The sequence below is a fragment of the Phoca vitulina genome, unplaced genomic scaffold (genome assembly GCF_004348235.1).
Source record: "Phoca vitulina isolate PV1807 unplaced genomic scaffold, GSC_HSeal_1.0 scaffold31, whole genome shotgun sequence".
In the NCBI taxonomy this organism is placed as follows: domain Eukaryota; kingdom Metazoa; phylum Chordata; class Mammalia; order Carnivora; family Phocidae; genus Phoca; species Phoca vitulina.
The window spans coordinates 8,233,819-8,255,765 of record NW_022589734.1 but is presented as its reverse complement, the minus strand read 5'-3'; the positions used below and the strand labels follow the sequence as shown (position 1 = coordinate 8,255,765).

Genomic DNA, 21,947 nt, shown 5'->3' with positions numbered 1-21,947 from the left:
ACATTTTAGATTTACTATGCAAAGTTACTTGCCTCACACATTCGCTCTTAAAATTTAGAAGTAAAAACAACAAATTCTGGCATCAGGTCCCCAGAAAAACAACTTTCTAAATTAACTCCAACATCCAAATACCTTATTTTTTAAATTAACTCCATAGCTTCTTGAAAGGGGTACACTTCGAATATGACAACTATCCTCACTGGTGAAATGTAACAAGCTTGATATTTACATATTTCAATCGCTATTTCAACTTCTCCTCTCCATGCAAGTTCTTAAAATATTTTTTCCTGCGAGAATAAACTCCATTGTTTTAGAACATTTATCTAAGCAACTGATCATATTTCTTAAACCCTCCGTAATTTTTATAAGAAATCAGAGTTGTGGGAATTACATAAATAACTAGTAAAACCAAGTCATCTTTCCATATAGATGCTTGTATTTACCGCAAGCCCGCAGAGTTGATGGGCTCAGTGACTGCAGAAAATCTGCAATGATAGTCACTTCATATGCAGCATAATGGTCACATTTCTCATTTCTTTTATGTCAGAAATTCAAAGATCTTTCAAGAAATTTAAAGACTTTAAAATTTAAGATTTAAAGGGTGATCACAAATAAAGTTTTGCATATTAGAAGAAGAAAAGTGTTAAGACTTAAAATGAATAGTCTAGGGACGCCAGGGTGGCTCAGTCGGTTAAGCGTCTGCCTTCAGCTCAGGTCATGCTCCCAGGGTCCTGAGATCTAGCCCCTCGTCGGGCTCTCTGCTCAGCGGGGAGTCTGCTTCTCCCTCTCCCTCTGCCCCTCGTCCTGCTCCCTCTCTCTTTCTCTCTCTCTCTCAAGTAAATAAAATCTTTACCAAAAAATAAAATAAATAAAAAATAAAATAAAATAAATAGTCTATAAATAACTGCTGTCCTAATTATTAAAAACTCTGCTAGGACTTAGAACAGAGCTGCTGCATTTTTCCACAGCTTGCTGCTTTGTGTATGAAAGAAAGGCATTTTCTGTGCTGCTCACTGAAACCTGGATTAAACTCGACTCCCTCTATTGACAAAACTCTCTGTGTAAAGGAAGGGAAAACTTGGGCTTCATTCTGAATAACCGAGTGCACACCTGGTCTTGTTTGTAGTCACAGAGAGCCCTGAGAATGATGGGTTTGTTGCTTCTATAGTCTGGGTTCCGTGGTTTCAGCTGCACGATCTTCTTGGACTTGTTTACCAAGTTCTGTACCTGACGCTTGTATTCGAGGATTTTCTCTCGTTCTTTCTGCAATTGCAAATAAGATCGTGTTTTCATCACATAAATACTCTGTGAATTTCAGAGAAGAGCTGCAAGTGACACCAAAATAGCTGCTACGACATGACAAATAAGAAATTGCTATCATTGTCTGAGCTCCAAAAAGCTACAAATTCCTCTATGGGCAGGGACTCTCGGGACCTTTCATAATGAGCCACTTTGGAAGCTACAGAGCCGCGAATTGAGTGGGCGGGAAAGACTATCATTGTGTGAAAAGCCTACGTAGATGGAATTTGAAGTATGCTTTTCCAAAGGAAATTTCACGCCAAGTAATCAGTATTCTCTCTGTTTTTGCTTTGTGATGATACCTCCAGCTCTTTGATCTGTTCCAGCAGGCGCTGCAGGGGCATGTTCTTATCACAGGGGTACTTCTTTCTGATGGAGTCCTGAAGGCCCTTCAGGTAGGCTTCGGTTGACTGGGCCTCTTCAAAAAACTATTAAAGATGAGCGTGATCACGCGTTAATGAAAAGGCAGTCAGTAAACAGCAACATCTAGCATTTCCATGTCAAGGACTACCTTCCCTGAGTCTATTTAACAGGCGGCTAATGAAACGATATTAACTCATGGGACAGCAAGAGACATCTGAGTGACTGGTGCCCAGGTTACCAGTCTGTGCTGCTCTAAACTGAAAGCCAATAAATGGTATTTGTAAAATATTTTGAAGATTGTTTTCGGTGCTTTAAAAAAATACATTCCAAAAAATAAGGTATTAGGACCTAAACGACAATTAAATTACTACTAAGCATAAAAACCTGAAAGTAGGCAGCATTTTCTTTGAGGTGAACGTCAATGCACTTGGTGATCTGAAGAATCCAGCTCCACTGTGTCTGAAGAGTGTCCATATAGGCCTGAAGCAAGAAAACATCAGCTGTCACATCACCACTCAGGCATACAAGGACATCCGTTCTTTGATAGATATGTGAGCCCGACTGAAAGCTATGAAACATTTTTTTATCGACTACCAAATCAAGCAAATGTTTTTCTAAAAAGTGAAAACAGAATTTCCCAACAGGGAACTCATGGTACCGTAGAAATTAAACTTTAAAACCAGTTTTAGCAAATAGGTACCATTAGGAGTATTTGTCAAAATACTCACTCAAATGGCATCGCTACCGACCAATCAGAATTAGAGTAGACACTAGAGGTGACACTGGAGCAGGGTCCTTCCACTGCACCCTGTCCCGATACAGCTGCCAAGATGACGGGCAAGTCCGAGGAACCCATGCAGAGGGCTTGAGGGTCTTAAGGCAGTGACTCTCACCAACTGATAGGAAAATACTTCCAACCAATATGGCCATACCAGTTGATGTCATACCAGCTAATGTCAGCCTTGAGCACAGCCCACAGATGGCAGCCTAGGGCAGAGGTCAGCAAGCCACAGCCCAAGGGCCACATCTGGCCCACTGCCTGCATTTATAAATAAAGTTTTATTGGAACACAGCCATGCCTGTTCACTTACATATTGTTATGTTTGCTTTCACACTATAATGGCAGAGTTAAGTAATTTCGACAGAAACCAAATGGTCTGCAGACCTAAAATGTTTATTATTTGGTCCTTTCCAGAAAAGCGTGCCAACTGCCAGTCTAGGGTGCTGATCCCAAAATATATAAAATAAACTTGTCATGGCTTTATGACAGATAAGAATCATTCATCTGTATAGTCTTTACAAAAAGTTCCCTTTTTTCTCTAATAAAAATATAAATCTCATGAAGCCTACCTCAATTTTGTCTGAAGCTGGATGCTGATTGAGGACAAGTTGATCACTTTCTTGTTTAAGCTTATTGAGCTCTTTTTCCTTAACTTCCAGTTGGCTCATGCGTATCTATACATGAAAGAAAAGTAAACACTTCAGAGCAAGTCACCATTAGCCTTCCAGCACTTCCTCCATATTGAAGGGAACTTAGAACACAAAACTGCATTGTGGAAATGAACAATGTCAAAGAATTGTGTTATGATTTCCTCAAGAATCATAGCATTTTTAAGACCAAAAAGGACGTTTGAGGTCATCTAGTACATGGCAGAGGCCACACTGGTGACATGTCTTTTTTTTTTTAAAGATTTATTTATTTGACAGAGAGAGATAGCAAGAGAAGGAACACAAGCAGGGGGAGAGGGAGAGGGAGAAGCAGGCTTCCCGCAGTGCAGGGAGCCCGATGTAGGGCTCGATCCCAGGACCCTGGGAACATGACCTGAGCCGATGCTTAATGACTGAGCCACCCAGGCGCCCCCCTGGTGACATGTCTTGCCCAAAGCCACACATAAGTTTTAATCCACCATCCTACTGTGCTACACACCCTCTGGGATATCTGAATGCCTAATTCTGACCCTATCTGCTGACTTCCAGGATGTTAAGCAATGCATTGCCCCTCTAAAGTCACCAGAAAAGCTTCCAGAAAGGAATGGCTCTCCATGACCATTTCAACAGAGGCTGAATGACAAAGGAGTTGATTAAGTTATTTCAAGGCCATTCATCCCCATCTCAGGGCCCTCCCAGGCAAGAGCCTCACATCTACAACCAGAAGGGGTGAGCTTACAGAGAAGGCCTCCTGCTTCTGGGCGATGTTGGTGTTCCGATCACTCCAGTCATAGAGCAGCTCCTCCTCCTCACAGTCATTGATCCACATGATCTCTCGGGACGTGGCCTGGATGATGTTCTGCAGCTGTCGTAGGTGATCCATCCTCTCAAAGGACGCTTTCTACACAGGAAGTTCAAAAGCAGCATTAGGATCACAGTATGCACATTAATGGTGTTCTCTGCAATTCCAGAGATAAGACTGTGTGGTCCCTTTTACATAAAAAAATTTTTTTTAAATTTTTTATTGTTATGTTAATCACCATACATTACATCATTAGTTTTTGATGTAGTGTTCCATGATTCATTGTTTGTGCATAACACCCAGTGCTCCATGCAGAACGTGCCCTCTTTAATACCCATCACCAGGCTAATCCATCCTCCCACCCCTCTCCCCTCTAGAACCCTCAGTTTGTTTTTCAGTCCATCATCTCTCATGGTTCGTCTCCCCCTCCGATATCCACCCCTTCATTCTTCCCCTCCTGCTATCTTCTTTAAAAAAATTTTTTTTAATTAATTAAATAAATAAATAAATCACATGAATCAATAAAATGTTCACTGACCACCTAGTATGTAAAAAAAGACCCATCCAAGCTTAACAATGAACAGGGAGTACTTTTAGATTCAATGGAATAACCTAATTCAAGAGGGTCTTGATTCAGACACTGATGTTTGGGTTCAATAATTAGTTTTAGATTACAAAGGGAAAATTAGAATCTTAAAAAGATAAATTAAGCTTTTCCTGCCCTCTTCCACACTCCCAAAATTCAAGGTACCGTTAGTCACACCCAGACCTAACAGGACAATTGTGTCACAGCTAGCCACATTATTTAAAAAGGATCATTGCCGGGGTGCCTGGGTGGCTGAGTCAGCTGAGCGTCTGACTCTTGATTTCAGCAGGGGTCATGATCTCAGGGTCCTGGGATCAAGTCCCGCGTCGGGTTCTATGCTCAGCGGGGAGTCTGTGTGAGGCTTCTCTCTCTCCCCCTCCCCCATCTTCCCCTGACTCAGGCGCGCTCTCTCTCTCTGTGTCTCTCTCTATAAATAAATAAATAAATAAATAGGATCACTACCAACAAAGAAATACTGAAAAGGTGAAGATTGGGTGACACAAATAGGCAAAAAAAATGGCAATAGCTCTTCTTCTTACCAGACCAGTGAATTGATTTCCATTTTGTCATAAAATGGTGATGATGGTCTAAGAAACTTCTATCTGGGGAAAACAAGTCTTATTTTTGCTAATACTTCATAAAAAGGCTACCATTCACCAGTGAAAAAGCTTTATCTCTTTAATTGCAAGTATTTAAAATAGGTGCTATCTATGTGACACTCAACTTACAAACAGAACAGCGCTGGGTACTGTCTTCAGAAAAAAATCTTCTAATACTCACTTCTAAAGGAAACCCAGCAGTAGAAATGAAAGTCGCATCTATAGGCCCTAAGTATGTACTTCCAGGTACTCCCACGGTCATTAGGTGCCTCACGCCCAGGCGTGCTCCATTTTAATGGAATGGAACACAGAGATGTCAGAAATAAGTCAGCTTACCAGCAGGTTTTCATACTCCTCCTCCAACTGGTAGATGGCAGATTTCTCACGCTAGAAGAAGATAAACAGTGAGTAATTATTTAATTCCCCTTGTGGGTTGGTATACAAACAGCAACCCTTCTAAACCTCCTTTTTGTCAGATAATGACTTCAGATCACTCAGTAGAAAGAAGTGTTTGCTCTATAGAAACTTTTACCCACAGGGACCTTTTCCCAGTTGGATTTGAAGGCAACCCCCACCCCCTCCACTGGCCTGGTGGTACCATCTTTTAGATCTTAGAGAAAAGAGGGAGAAATTTGGTCAGATACTCAAGTGAACAAAAGTAAGGGGAGAAAAAAACACAGACGTGAAGATGAGTATCTCTGGTCTAAGTAAAGAAAAAAAAGTGAGGGATTTAGAAGCATGAAGATCTGGGCGGAACCGGGCACTTAAAAACCGGGTGATTATTTCATGCTGTAATTCTTGACCCAGCTTCAAGCCAGTCCTTTCAGCAAAGGAAAAGTGTCAGGAAGAGACACATAGAAAAGAATTCGCCAAGCACACAAATCTCTACGATTGCTGTGCTTTGTCTATTTGAAGAGATACTCTGCTTTCTGAAAAAAAACCAAACAAAAAACCCTACCATCCCCAAAAATACTCATCTACAAACTACACACAAATCCACATGTGTACGCCCTTCGCCTTTTGCTTACCTCTTCCTTAAGAGTTAACACAATCTCTACTAGGTCTATCCGAGTCCACTTCCCCATTTATGAAATGGGATTTTTAGAAGTTTCCAGTCCGTTGGGGAAGAAATCTTAGGCTAATGTTTACAGACAAAAAATGCCCAGGATTGAGGAACTACACAATCCTTAGGTATGCTTTTTCAAGACTCTAAAAATGAAACATCTCAAAGTACCAGGTCGGCTTTGATTTTGTCCAGTTGCCAGCGATAGTCCCCGATGGTGTTGTGGATGCTTCTGTGGCTGCTGATGTGCTGCTCCACAGAGGCCAGGTCCACGCCCCAGGCCACCAGATCCATCTCCGCCTGCCGAGGGAAAGAGAGTGTGCCCTTCATGTCCTTTCCTTTGCATCTAACTCACCTTACCCAGAGCATCAGAGGTCAGAGCACCAAGGGACATACATAGCTTCCATTCCGATAAGACTGAAGATGTCAATATTCAATATTTTCAAAACCAAAAAAATTTTGTAAAGGCTTGGAGTTCTCAACAGCAAACGGGGCTGGTCCACAACTTGTTGACCCCCAGCTCACCATGGCTGAGGACAGGTGATGCAGGAATGAGATGCTTGAAAGCTAGATCATGTCCTCTGAAGAAAAAAAAAATCTGCCTGGGTAGAAGTGGTGTGTGTGTGTGTATAACAGGTGTGCATATCTACGTATGACACGTTAGAAATTACTGGTAGAAGTTTCTATATTCAGTCATTTTAAACTGTGAAATAGTTCATTAAGCTCAGTCATGTACTATGTCCCAAGCTAAACAGCCAACTTAAACGTATTTTTCATTGTTTATTCCTTTAAATTGTTTTGATTCCTGTAATTATCAACTCTTTAAACTCAGCATTTACCATTACCTTTCAGGATGCCCAACTCCCTATAACCCATTTCAAAGAGAAGTTACTATACAGCATACTCAAAGCTCATTTCAATCAATGTTGGCAATATTAAGATGGCGGATTTATTGGGGAGAAGACATGAACAGACATTTCTCCAAAGAAGACATACAAATGGCTAACAGACACATGAAAAAATGTTCGTCATCATTAGCCATCAGGGAAATTCAAATCAAAACCACCTTACACTAGTTAGAATGGCAAAAATTGACAAGGCAAGAAATAACAAATATTGAGAGGTTGTGGAGAAAGGGGAACCCTCTTACACTGTTGGTGGGAATGCAAGCTGGTACAGCCACTTTGGAAAACAGTGTGGAGTTTCCTCAAAAAGTTAAAAATAGAGCTACCCTATGACCCAGCAATTGCACTACTGGGCATTTACCCCAAAGACACAGATGTAGTGAAAAGAAGGGCCATATGCACCCCAATGTTCATAGCAGCAATGTCCGCAATAGCCAAACTGTGGAAGGAGCCGAGATGCCCTTCAACAGATGAATGGATAAAGAAGATGTGGTCCATATATACAATGGAATATTACTCAGCCATCAGAAAGGATGAATACCCAACTTTTACATCAACATGGATGGGACTGGAGGAGATTATGCTAAGTGAAATAAGTCAAGCAGAGAAAGTCAATTATCATATGGTTTCACTTATTTGTGGAACATAAGGAATAGCATGGAGGACATTAGGAGAAGGAAGGGAAAAATGAAGGGGGGGAAATCGGAGGGGGGAGATGAACCATGAGAGACTATGGACTCCAGGAAACAAACTGAGGGTTTTAGAGGGGAGGGGGGTGGGAGGATGGGTGAGCCCGGTGATGGGTATTAAGTAGGGCATGTATTGCATGGAGCACTGGATGTTATGCACAAACAATGAATCATGGAACACTACATCAAAAACTAATGATGTACTGTATGGTGACTAACACAACATAATAAAATAAAAAATAAAAAATAAAAATAAATTAAAAAGATGGCAGATTTATGTGAGCTCTTTAAATCTGACTGCCTTTCTAATTTGAGTCTCCCCCACTTCAAATTTCAGAACGCCACATAATAAGAATCAAGCATTCTATTCCACAAGCCTATCATCTCATCTTTCTTTTGCACGAGCTCATGTAAATTTCCAAATCACCTGTGTCATCTCTTAGACATGCCAAGGGCAAACATTCCAGTCTGGTATTGCAGCAAGAACATAACACACATTGTTCTAAGCCACATCCATGTCCTAACACACTTGGCGAGCCTTCAGAGAGGGGAGCCATTTCAGCCAGACTGCCGAAAGTTACCTAGGACTTTGACCTGTCCCTCCCTCGGCTCACTTGGGCTTTAAAGCAGAAACAGGTGAGTACACTGGGAAGTTAATGAGATGACTAGGCTCCCGTGCCCGCCCCTCATTACCAGCCAGGTACCTGTGCAGTATCTGACCTGTCCATCAACAGAAGCACAAATCAGGGAAACAAAACAAAAGCCTGGCACAGGAGATGTGTGACTGCCTACTGGTCATGGGGCCTCAAGGGACGCTGCTCCCTTATCAGCTAGCTGGGCCCGCAGCTCAGTCCCCTCGGGAGTGAGAAAGAATGCGGGCTATGCTTGGGGGAAGAAGGATAAGAGGGAAAGGGCCCCAGAGAATCCCGGAGCAAATGGGCTGTAAGTGATAAAACGACTTTTAGTTCCTTTGAACCCCTGGGGGCCAGCTGATCTGAAGTGCTTTGCTCATCAGTTGCACCTATTAAAAAATACTCCCCCACCAAGACACAAAACTGAGCCCACGAGATAACGCCATTTTCCAAAACTTAAAAAATGCTGAGCTTTCGCGACAAAGGAGTCTCACAAAGCTACACCCAAAGTGAATGCGGAAAATGACCAATTATGAGCTGTCCTTTTATGTAACTGTCATACTAAGGAGAAATTAAGGGATTTGATGTTTCATAAATTATTTGGTTCAAAGGTTGTCTCACCTAACATCACTTACAATGTAGTTCAAGCCCCATCATCTCTGCCAAGCCTTCTTTTCAGGGCTCCATTCCCCAGGGCCCAGAGCACTACCCCTCCCCCAGCCCTATCTGAGCAGGATTTTATTACAGCTCAAATAGCAATTAACCCCACACTGCTCTGGACAGAAATGTGGCATGTGGGTGTACATGTCTTGTTTTCTTCAATAATATTCACTTTCAGGACTAGGAAACAGTTTTTGAACACTCACTTTCAGGTATGGTGCCAATACATATAAAATTTAGCTCAAGAAATGTGTGTTCAAAGATCAAAAAGGAATTTGAAAACATGCAAATAGGACTATAGTTAGGTTTCTGGGATTATTACTGACTTTTCTCCTCTATAAGCCCCACCTTCTGTGATAGTATTGCATAGTCTTTATGCTAAGTGGAAGAAAAACTTAACTAACTGAATGAATGAATGTATAGACCCATAAACCCTCACCACCACTTAGGAAAGAACACATACAAAAAATCTCAAGTGACTGAGAAACTTTAGAACCACTGCTCAACTGGTCCAACAACAAGCAGTAAGACCAATACTTCTTACAACCACAACCACATGGCATCACAAACGATGTCTGTACAATTTATCAATCTAACGCATCCACCTTCTCCAGAGAAGAGTGGTTCACTAGCATGAGGTTTTAATTATACAATTCCCATCTACGTGATTCTGGCATATTTCTAATGCCACCTGTTCATCAAAGGGCATAATGACCACATAAAACCACACAACAATAATTAGCAGGGGAAAACACTTTGTAGAAACTGCAGTTGCAGGGAAAGGCTCGGCATATACTTTGGTGGCCATTATTTCGCTCCCCTCCCACACCCGTGACGTAATGATTGCACAAGAACAACTGATACCTCAAAAATATAAGGTAAGCAACCAATGAGCCCAAACCAGAATATCCAGTTTTACTGTGTTTCCAGCTCCTCTGATTTAACATTTTAAATGAACCTCCACGACATTTTTAAGTACCTATCAGTAACATAGATGAGGTCACTTACGACTCAGGTAGAACAATGAAGTTTTTAGCACATAAACTCCAACACATTTTCAGGTTGTGAACGGTAAAAGCTAGATATTCAAAATCTACTAATTAAGTTATACCTGTTAAATGTTACCTGTGCGATAAGTTTTGACCAGAAAATAATGAGGCTCATTTCCTAAGCCACAAGAAAGAAAGGAAAAAAAAAAAAAAACTGTCTGAAGTTTTATTTATTTCAAAATAGAAGCCTTCAATTTAAATTATATATGAGGTGGGGCGCCAGGGCGGCTCAGTCGGTTAGGCGTCCGACTCTTGATTTTGGCTCAGGTCATGATCTCAGGGTTGGGAGATCAAGGCCTACATGGGGCTCCACACTGGGCATGGAGACTGCTTAGGATTCTCTCTCTCTCTGTCCCTCCCCCACTCGCTCACAAGCACGCACACGCTCTCTCTCTCTCTCTAAAAAGTAAAAAAATAAAAATAAATTATATATGAGGAAAATACGGAAAACAGCAAGTTTCTGCTGCCAGCCGAGATCGCAGACCACTCTGTGGCCAGACCACTGGGGCTGACCCTGACCCACTCAGGCTTGGAACATTCGAGAATCAACCTCATCTGGAAGCTGCTTACCCTCTGCTGTCTCATCCAACCCAGACAATCGCTGGTGAGGCGCTTGGTGAATTCATCCCACCCAGAGCCACTCTGACAGGTGTACCCTCCACCACCCTTGGAGCTGGCCCTTCGGACTCGAGGGACGCTGATGGCTTTATAAAGGGCTCGCATTTGCTCCTGGAGCTGAAGCAGTCTGAAAAGAAAGAAACACAATCACACTGTTGCAAGAAAACAGCCTATGACCCCATGTTCTGGGCAAATGTCCCCCCTTCTGAGTCTCCTTTATTGTCAGGATGGAGGTCACAAATGTTTGATTTGAAGAATTCTTTACCACACGACTTGAATTCTCAATCACATACAAAATCCTCAATATTATGACGCTCAGAGTCTGAAACATCACGGGAAATGTAGCCGGCTTTGCCTAACCTGGTAGCACCTTCTGCTTTCCCCCCAGATTTCACCCAGGGAATTAGCCTCGTATCCTGGGCCCCAGGTACCATGACAGCAAAATCAAGACTACCCGTCTCTACTTTAACCTGCTTTCCCAACTCTACAAGTCTCATTTTTGTATGCATGAAACAGCGCTTGGCTTGGTATTGGACTCTTAAAAGTCAAATGCTGTGCCAAAGGCCATTGCTGCTTCCCAAATGGAGGTCCGGTGAACATCTCATAACATACTCAACCCTTCAGTACAAGCCCGCTCCTTTGGGCGGGTCTATGTAATTCTTTTCATGGCAGCTTTGTGATTCCACATGAGATGGAGGCAGTGATCTTAGTCAATTTGGACACAGTAGCTACAAAATACCAAGTGAAGCTGTGCTCCCTTCGAGGGAAGACCTGGGCCGTGGGATGGAGCATAAGTGGGGAGGCCCACCTGCATCTGTGCTCTGTGGTAGGGGCAATACCTTTTCTGATAAGCATCACAGGGCTGGCCCATCTGTCGCATCTCTCTGATCAAGCTATCGGTAATTTCCATCTGATCATTGGCCTGGGCAAAACACTCATCCAGTTCTCTGCTCCGAGCCAGCTGTATTCCATCTCCGTATTTCAGTTCCTGAAGGAAAGAAGTCACATGAAGGAAACACGTGGAGAGAATGCTTCACTTGTGTTCATGCTGGAGAGAAAAGCTTCACTTGTGTTAATGGAAGCAAAGCCTTCTGCTGTGAACTTAACAAATAGTGTAAGTTTTCCATTTTGCACGTGACTGCAAAAAAAAAAAATTCCTAACTGGAAAATTACCTTATTAATTTGAGACAGGTAGGTAAATATAGAAGGATTCATGAAGCAAAATTTGTTTTGTATTTTAAATTTTTACTAGGCTTTTAAAAGCGTGTTTATGGAACACTGATCTTTCCCTTCCTTCAATGTGTTAAGTGCTATCTTTCATATTTACACAGGACGTTCAGCCAATGGGAATTTCACTGGGGTAAGAACATGGTACTATTGTACTGGATAAGGTCTTATCCACACAAGCTGAGCTTTTCCTCCATCTTATAGGATCATAGTTTTTCAGTTCTTAAAAAGGAAGCTATCTAATTCATTGTCTTGGGCCAATTGATTTCCTGCTTCTGATGATGCATGACCCTTATATGAGATGTCACCTGTGGGAAAACTGGGTGATGGGCACACAAGAGTGCTCTGTGCTATTTTTACAACTTCTTGTGAGTCTATAATTATTTTAAAATTAAAAAATTGTTTTAGAAAAGGAAACCGTCCTCTTTTCACATGCAAAGAAGCCTGCTGCTTCAGGACCATAAAGCTTCAGCTTTCCCTTAGAATTTTACATTTGCTGCTTTAATTGGGCTTCAGCCAAATGAACCTTCTTTCTCTTAACAGAAATGGTAGCAAATACGCTACATTTCCCTGACGTTATTACACTTCAGTGCACATAAGTAGAAATACACTGAGAACATGATGCCACGTAAATTTTTGGAACCACATGTGAAATGTTTCCATAGCCACTACACATCGTGTCCAGGTCAGGTGTTCAATATTAAATCGCCGGAGCCTCCCGTTTTCCTTTAGGTAAGGGAATCACGGCTCTGTGATGAGGAGTGCGCTGCAAATCAGAGACCTGAAACGACCATAACTAGAACCAAGCTAGTTTGCTAAGCCCCAAATATCCTTTTACATGGACTAAAGTAAGGTTATTTTTTTAACTGGGTAAAATAAACCAGAATGCACCTAAATCTCTAAAATTGAGAAATTAGAACATTAAGATATTCTCCAAACAGAACCCTTAAAATTCACTTGGTTAAAATCCCTCCTTATATTTAACAGGGGTACTTTGTGATGGGCCAGATTCCAGGTCTAACCCCCACATGAATGTCCACATCGGGGAGACTGGAACTCAATCCTTTCATGGGGAGATACAATAAATCAGGGGAGGGAGAGGGAAGGGGTCTACAGCACCATTCTCTAGTCTGTTTTTAGCAAACCCATTGCAAATTCGAATGCTAGCTACAGTGTTTTAAAATAAAAACTTTACACATACAACATCGCAGCATCCAGGATTTCTAAGCCTGTTTCAATGAGAACCTAAGCTAATATACAGAAATATCATGAGGCTTTCATAAAGGCTACCATTTTCCTCAATTTTTAATTGCATGTTTTCTTTCTTTCTTTCTTTTTCTTTCTTTCTTTCTTCTTTCTTTCTTTCTTTCTTTCCTTTCTTTCTTTCTTTTTTGTTTCTCAAATAGAATTGTTCTCACAACATGGTGACATACACATGTCAGGTTGCGTTTCTAGGAAGAGAAAGCATTACAATAATCACACAAATAATAATAAATGAGGAGCTGTTGCAAATCCAAAAGGGTGGCCATCTGTAGTGTAAACATCCGCTGGGGAAAACCTGGGTGAGCACTGGTTCCCATTGTTAAACCAACATTACAACTAGGTTAAGAAGATACACATCCCTCTCTAGTTCGTTTTGAAAAAGATAATCTCTAAACCCTAAGTATGCGAAGGAGGGTCATGAGTGAGGAAGCACGGGTCAGGGGGTAAGTCGAAGCTAACTGGGAACAAAGCAAGATGTGGCTAATGCTTGAGCAGGACAAGCAAGCTTACCGGCTGCACGATCAGCTCTGCCCTCATCAGACAGTCCGCGCAGTTCTGGAGAAGTTCCTGGATGGTGTTCTGGTTCTGGTGTCTGGACATGGTACCGGTTTGACTGATGAAGCAAACAACAAAAAAAGCAGGCATGAATTTTTTTCCCCATTTCGAAATAATTTCAAGCTTTCAGAAAAGTTGCAAAAAATAAAACAAAAACACTCCCTTGGACCCTTCACCGAGATTCCCTAAATGCTAACATTGCTAAATTCCTTTATACCCCTCTTCCCGCCTCTGTATGTGTATTTATCTATGGATACATACGCTTGTCTGAACCATTTGAAAATCATCATAAACTGTTACACCAAAATATTTCAGCATATGTGTCCTAAGAATAAAGACATTCAATTATATAACCACAGTACAACTATCAAAATCAGGGCATTTAAAACTGAATACGGTTTGCTAATGGAGAAAACATTTTCCAATTTTACTAAATAGCCCAATAATTAGCAAAGTTGTTTTTTTTTTTTTCCAGGTCCAAGATCCAACCCAGAAATAGTGCCTTGAGTTGTAAAAACACATTTCTAGCCACTTATCTATCACCTTTCCTGCTTCATCCCACAATAATTGACAGTGTGGAATATGTGCACAAGCCCCTCCAAGGGCAGACCTCAAGGGATCAGACCCAGAGCATGAAAGTTTCACTGGCGAGTCTGGCTGAGGAAAACAGTAAGAGGCATGAGATGAGCTTATTCTACAAAAATATTTTCTGCAATCACAGTAAGACAGTAATGATAAAGAAATACGGTGTCAGGAAAGTGATGGGAAATGTAAACCACTTTAATGCAAAAACAAGCCACTTTTCCTTTCAAGGTGACCCTATGGAATATTTTTCTCTACAATGATAGTCACCCAAATGTACACCTCAAATGAAACACTTTTTTAAAAAAAGATTTTGTTTATTTATTTGAGACAGAGTGAGAGAGCGAATGAGCTGGGGAGAGGGACAGAGGGAGAGGGAGAAACAGATTCCCCGCTGAGCGCGGAGCCCGACGAGGGGCTCGATCCCAGGACCCCGGGATCATGACCTGAGCCGAAGGCAGACGCTTAACCAACGGAGCCACCCAGGCGCCCCAAAACATTTTCTGGTAGATGCATGGCAGAAACCTTAAAAGAAACCTGGTGTTGTAGGTGTGCCATATCTTAAAGAAAGAGACTGCAGGAATGTAATGTGCTCCAGACACAAGCAAAAAGAGCAAGGTATAATAAAAACAGTCTTGCTTGTTAATTTGCCGAGATACATTATGCCAGGGCACAATCTCCTATAGCTTAGTTTAAGAGAGATTTAAAGCATATTAAATTATTGTTTAATGTTCAGGAAAAGGCCTCCTGAACGCGCTGCAAGAAGCCCGAGTTCCTCACAGGGCCCCAGAGCCACCCAGGCCCCTTCAGCCAGGGCCGGCCTGCACCTGCAGATAAGACGAACGGTCTGATGCCTGTTTGATGTACTGCACTTTCTCCCCTGGTGTATGTACCTGCGTGTGGGGGTGGGTGTGTCTGTGTGTGCTGTAAAGAAAGACTTTCACTGTTTAAAAAAAAAAAAGGTCGGGGGGAGTTGTAAAACCCAGGCTATACTATGCACAGATGGGGTAAAATTGCAAGAGATTTCTCCCACGGTGCCTGATGCCGCATCTTTTCGCACTGGAGAGGCACTGACTTTCCCTGCCACCTCTTTGCCGGGCCTCCCTGCAAACAAGGCTCCTCAACAAGCCGGCACTAGCTGATGTATGGGGGTGAGGACCCAAGCTCTCCCTGGGAACCGCTCCCAGATGATGACACGGCTCCTCCAGGCAGGCCCAGGCAGAGCGCTGCCGAAGGGCCCACCTATCAAAACCAGCACGCCCCACCCCTCACCCCCCATGAATGCAGCCTTCTCTTCCTTCCACGCAGAATTACACAGGAAATCTGGCACATTACACCGCTGACATGTAAACAGAACTCCATCAGTTGTCACAACTTGTGCAAAATTCCAATTGCCTTAGAATCACAGGAAAGAAATTCAAGAGACAAAGGGAAAAAATTGGGAAATACAAAAAGCTCATTTAGAACCCTAGGATGGATAAGGAATTAGGAAGGTCCTGTGTAATTATCTTTGTTTTCTTTCTTGAACGGGGATGAGAGTACCTTTGTTCGGAAGCATTTAGTGATTGTTTTCAGCAGTCTGGTTCAGAGAGTGATTCCCACATAGAAAGCCAGTCCTCAGTTTATAAATGAAGGGGCTATCTCTTAGTGCAATGGAAAGTCAGGGTCCCTTAAATGACTTAATAACTCATGCTGTTATAAAAAATATCACAAATTGAGCTGTAAGACAGAGCTGATAGGGGAAACTGGGTGAAGGGTCTATGAAAACTCTCTAGTAGCTTTGCAACTTTTCTGTAAAAGTGAAATTATTTCAAAATAAAAGTGTATTTAAAAAAAAAAAAGCAGGGAGGCCAACTCAGCTGTGAATGAATGGACCACAGTGTACATACAAGTCTTTTTAAGAGTGAGTTTATGACACTAAATTCTAAATTCATTTGACAACAAAATATAAAACTCACCAGCTTCTTGGAAACCAACTATTAGTTACGTGACACAGAAATGAACTGTATCCAGCAAAAAGGGAGGTGAGGAAGTTAAATGTTGGCTTAAAATACTGGTGGACTTTCTACATTTTTTTTGTCCCCTCCTCCTTTTAGAAGACATTCGTCTAGAGAGTAGTTGACATCTCTATAAATTTAGATGCCATCTTAACTGCTCCCTCTCCACTACATACATCTGAACTTAAAACAAAACAAAACAGAAAAACCCAGGCAACTTCATATGTTGCTGATAATTCTAAAAAGACTTCTTCATGCTTTACTAAAGGACCTGCCTATGTTCACCACATATGCCCTAGATATCCACTAAAACCCTGTATGTGTTGCTTGGCAATTAAGTGAATAGATTAAAAACAATACAGGAAAGAGAAATGCACAAAAATCTAATTTTTTTAAGGGTCAACAAAAAAGGAAAAGCTAAGTGTTAGAACAATGTAATGAAGAATCTTTGGCCTTGCTCTTTGTCTATAGGAAAATATGATCTACTTAACCAAATTCCATCTGACACACAACTTCTCAAGACTTCGCCTGGCTCTTAAAGCAAGATCCACGCATCCCATCTTTCATCTGTAAGAATGTCATTTCGGTCCGAGGTGTGGCTGAGAACAACCTCTGGACACAGAGCTAGGTGAGAAAGGGAACCGGGTGTACACTTTTTCTCATAGGTCGGTCGGTCGGTCAAAACCAGACAGAGGAAGGGAAACTCGGACCCACTGAGGTTTGGTGACTGGGGAAAAGAGAATCTACTTTCACGTTCAGTGTGAGTGTCTTTGGCCCAAGGGAGGATCCACGTAGAAATGGCTGTACTTAAATCAAGGAAGCAGTGCGGGCAAAAGGACTGTGAGTCATGGAGTCGGTCCGGCGTCAGGCACTCAACCTTGTGCAGTGCTGGATCCTTCAGCCAGGAGAGCTGGCTTCGGGGAACACGTGTGTTTTTTTTACAGTTGTGCGCCATTCACAATTTCCTAAGTCAAATCATATTTTTTTATTGACCACGTAACAATTCCAGAACTTGGGGAGGCTCAGTTGGTTAAGCAACTGCCTTCAGCTCAGGTCATGATCCTGGAGTCTCGGGATCGAGTCCCTACATTGGGCTCCCTGCTCAGGGGCGGGGAGTCTGCTTCTCCCTCTGACCCTCCCCGCCTCTCATGTGCTCTCTCTCTCTCTCTCTCTCATTCTCTCTCTCAAATAAATAAAATCTTTAAAAAAAAAACTATTCCAGAACTTTTTTTTTTAATATCAGAAATGTCTAGACCTGGGTTTTCTCATGTGTTAGCCTAGATGATACTTAAGATTTATTTAGCTCACTCTTCTGTTACTTTGTTTCACAAAACTACCAAACGAACTCACTCCTACTGAGAATAATATAAAAGTCTGTTCTGTCTCATGGCAGTGAAGTTTTCTCTTCAGTTCATAAGTGAATGGGAAAATGCAAGATTCTATCATAGGTGAAGAAATAGTTTTTAAATAAATGTACTTATTTTACAAGTTTAGAAAGATTTTAAAAATCGCTGGCCTCAAAGAACTTTTCAGTACTGGTACTTTTATATATTTATATAAATGTTGGGGTGCAGAGATTTTAAACCGTGGTGGGAATTTAACGAACAAGCTCAAAGTTCACGTTTTACAAATCCCATTTCAGTGACAAGGAAGATGAAAGATGTCATGTTAAAAAAAAAAAAGGCCCACAAGAAAACAAAACTTACTTGGCTCAAATCAATAAAAAAATATTGACTTCTAAACTAAAATTAATAGCTGTCCTTGAAAAAAATAACATTTGTCCTCCAAAGTTTTTAACTGTTCTGAAATTCTGGTTTTTATCTTCAAACTTACAAAGGCAAATGATTCATACGACAAAGAACCTGCCTGTACAAACATTTTTTTTAATTCATTCTAAAACTTGTTTAGACAAGTAATGGTTCAAACAGTTTACATAATGATCTGTTCAACAATAGCTAAAAGGAAAATGCGTTTGGATTCTAATCTATATTTTAAGCTTAGAGCACACAAATATGTGAACAATATTAGAGAGCTTTCTATGTTTTATTTTACTACTAACAAATAACATTCTCTTCTTAAAAAATAAGATTTCAAAATTAGCTGTTTTAAGACATTAGTTTAACACTTACTGCCAAGAGTATTATAGGAAAAAAATACAAGACAAATATTTTGAACAGAGGCATGCAACATTACAAGGTAAATTTTTTTTACTTTTTGTTTTTAATCTATACTGCTCATTACACACATGGCCCATGCCAACGAATTTTGTATTTCTTTTTGTGGATATACTTTCTCTCCTATTGGATTCCTTCTTTTCTTCCTTCCTCTCTCTCTCTCTCTCTCTGCCACCATCTTTATCTCTTGCTTTTCTTTTGTTCATTCCATCAACTTAGGGTCCTGAACGGGTACCAGAAATGACATTTTATGTCTTTTTATGTATTCAGGTTCATAGAATAATGGCCTTAGAAAGGCTCAATAAATATTGATTGGAAATTATAATTATACGATGCATCAATTAATATTGATCTTAAAGCCTATTTGCTTAGCTCTTTATAATTTTCAAAGCATTTTAACGTATACTATTTTGAGTTTCTTTAAAGGATCTTAAAAGGGGAAAAAGTGATCATTTTACTTTCTTATTAAAGGACGATATTATACCTCCAAGACACACCAAACACACTACACACTACACATCAGTCGAAATGTCATGTATCCATCCTTTGGAAGTCACAGACCAAATGCTGCCTCCTCCCGAGCTCTTGCATTCCCACCTCTGCCCTTATTCTGCGCTAGTTACCTACACACCTGTCTACCCCAGTCCTGGAGAACAAAGTCCTACGTCTTAGTCACCTGTGACTCCTACATGCACCTAACAACCCAGTTTTGCACACAGAAGGTACTTAATGAATGCATGTTTGTTTGGTTTAGTAAAGGAGAAGAAAAACAAAAGCAAATAAAAGACTGATCTGAGACTATGACCACCATCTCATTCCCCTGATTTCCAAAGCCAAGTCAGGTAGTGCACCTGTCCTGTCCCCTAACCCCCATTCCCACCCCAACAATGTGCAAAAAAGGTTTTTTTCTATAAATTTTAGAAAGGGGGACTCCTGTGAGCCTTCATTTTGTCCTTAACCAGGAGCTCTGGAAGCAGTCTCTAATAAAAGCTCTACTTCCTTTCCATTTTTTAATTTTCACACTGTTTTCAGTGGACTGGAGCATTGTGGGGCAAATGGATGACACACCATTAACTTCATGAACACTTTGAGGTCGGGTAGACTAAGAGTCCGTTCCCTGCTCAGCCACTTCTACTCATACAGCCTGTGATTTTGAGCAAATGCAGACTCACTGTGCTTGGAGTTTCTGCATCTGTAACATGTAGGAACACACCCACCTCCTAGGGTTGACATGATGCCTCAGAGGAGCCAGGAAGGTCGGCAAAACCCCGCACAAACCCAATCCTCACGGCTGCTGCTGCTAGGATAGGATTCTCAGATTTCAGTTTTATTTTTCATTTTGTGTTTTTGTCTCAGTGCATAATTTTGAACTTTGCCCAAGGATTTTTTGCATCAAATTGGGATAGGGTGAGAAGCACAAAAAAAAAAAAAAGATGAAAAAGAAGACATGGATTAGGTACTAAATGTGAGGCATTTCAGAGGTTCCCAAAATTATTAAAGGCCTGAAAATAAAAGTTTGAGACGATTCAAAGAGAGTGACACATTTTAACAGCACAAAACTTATTAAAGGGACAAGAAGATTCAGAAAAAGATGCCCTCTTTTCCTTCAGTAAGTGGGGATGATACATGAATATTTGGTCCTTACAAACTTAATGCCGCAATAAGGAATTTCTATTTTGAATTATTCCCCTATGGGAAACCTCCCATTCATTCTGAAACCTAAAAAAAAAAAAAAAAAAAAATCATTTATAGGTTATCTGGTTATTCATCAAGAAGCCAGCTCCTTTTTAACTTTTTTCAGGTGCCACATGAAGCAAGGGATGTTATGTTTGCATGTCAAAAAATTTCATTTCAGGGGCACCTGGATGGCTCAGTTGGAAGAGCGTGCAACTTGATCTAGGGGTTGTTAAGTTCGAGCCCCACGTTGGGTATAGAGATTACTAAATAAATAAACTTTAAAAAACAAATAAATAAAATTTTTAAAATGTAATTCCAAGAAAGAACTTAAACTTATTTGCTAAAGCATCAACATTTTCATGAAATGTAGATTTCACATTCGTGAGGTCCTTGCAGGTCCTGGAACCGTCCAGTCCCAGGTGTTGGTGATAAGATGTAAATGGTTGGGCTACAGTAACATTTTCCAGAATGTTGCCTCAAAGGAGAGGTTCGCTGAGTCTTAGGGTCTGTGGCGGGAGGGGGGGAGCCTTCAATATCAGAACCACACCTACCATTTCCCACTCGGTGCGGGACAGAGAAAGAGCAGAGTGAAGGGTGGGGCAATGCCCTAAGCACCATGGCCTCCAGACTGAAACACTCCTTCTAGAACCTCCTCATCTGGAAAGACTGGTTGGCTGAGGGTTGAGTTAGACTCCCCAAGTCACACCCAAGCCCGCCTTTGCTCCACCCTAGGCAGTCAGCTCTGAGGCATCAGGGGCATGAGCAGGTTTTGTCTCTTTCCCAAGACATTTCAGTCGCCTGAACAACAATGAAATTATGCCCATATTTAGAGAAAAAATTAACTGCTCTTGAAAGGTGTTTTGTAGATCTGACCAACATGAGTTGGCTGAATGCAGCATCATACTGTGTTCTTTCCTAAGCAGATGGAAACCCTACTGGATTAATAACAAAAGAATACAATGGTTATGAAATAAATATTTCACAGGAATGCAAGAGATTAAAAGAGTTTTAGATAGAAGAGTTCACAAGGACAAAAAATGAATTCTAATAGCCAGGGTTTGATCTTTTCTTGATCCACTGTGGTATTTTGGATTCAAATGTAGCTCAGCCACTAACTAGCTGTGTGACCTAGGCCAAGTCATAAAGTCACTACTTTAACCTCAGTTTTACTATCTGTAAAATGGGAAGCTTGAGATAACGTTCATAAGATACCTGGCACATCACAGGTGTTTGCCAGGTAATGGTAACTATTATTAACCACTGATCTGATATTTTTATAAAAGAGGGAACTTACTCAAAGTTAATAACCATGTAAGTGTTATCTGCCCTAGATTAAGCTAAACTGAATCTTACTTTGCAATCACTTCCCAGAAAAATATTTAGAAGATCCCTGCCGTGAGTCACCTGGCTCCAAGCCTGTTTTCCCAGACTCTCCCTGGCCTCTCTCCTCCAGCTCTCAGGCCCAGCTGCCATTCCACCTGGCCACAACCACTCTCCTGTCCCTCGGCCAGGCCACCACCCTCGGTCAGACTCATCAGCTCTCTCCTTCATGCCTGATGGCTTCCTTAAGCCAACTCCCTCCACACCCTGCACGCAGCTGCCGCAGGGACAGTCCGACAGCTCACTAGGAACAGTCTTATTTCCCTGCTCCTGCGATGCAGGACACTATCCCTTGCTGCGGTGAAATCGGCAATGGCTCCCCTCTGCCTATCCACATTGCCCACCACGGAGTCAAGGCGTCCCAGGCTCTGGCCCCAACCTGCCCTTCCTCCTGACGTC

General features: G+C 41.5%; 1 protein-coding gene across 2 annotated transcripts in view; it reads right to left on the bottom strand.

Moving 5' to 3' along the window:
* DSP (desmoplakin) overlaps positions 1 to 21,947 on the bottom strand; it is a 44,976-nt gene that overhangs the window by 18,383 nt on the left and 4,646 nt on the right. For both annotated transcript variants that reach the window (XM_032424887.1, XM_032424888.1), the window contains exons 2-11: positions 13,694 to 13,796; positions 11,533 to 11,681; positions 10,646 to 10,820; positions 6,312 to 6,440; positions 5,414 to 5,464; positions 3,830 to 3,991; positions 3,013 to 3,117; positions 2,047 to 2,142; positions 1,602 to 1,727; positions 1,111 to 1,263 (exon numbers count right to left, since the gene is read on the bottom strand). In XM_032424887.1, the coding sequence (XP_032280778.1) occupies positions 1,111 to 1,263; positions 1,602 to 1,727; positions 2,047 to 2,142; positions 3,013 to 3,117; positions 3,830 to 3,991; positions 5,414 to 5,464; positions 6,312 to 6,440; positions 10,646 to 10,820; positions 11,533 to 11,681; positions 13,694 to 13,796 (1,249 nt within the window). The remainder of the gene's footprint in view (positions 1 to 1,110; positions 1,264 to 1,601; positions 1,728 to 2,046; positions 2,143 to 3,012; positions 3,118 to 3,829; positions 3,992 to 5,413; positions 5,465 to 6,311; positions 6,441 to 10,645; positions 10,821 to 11,532; positions 11,682 to 13,693; positions 13,797 to 21,947) is intronic.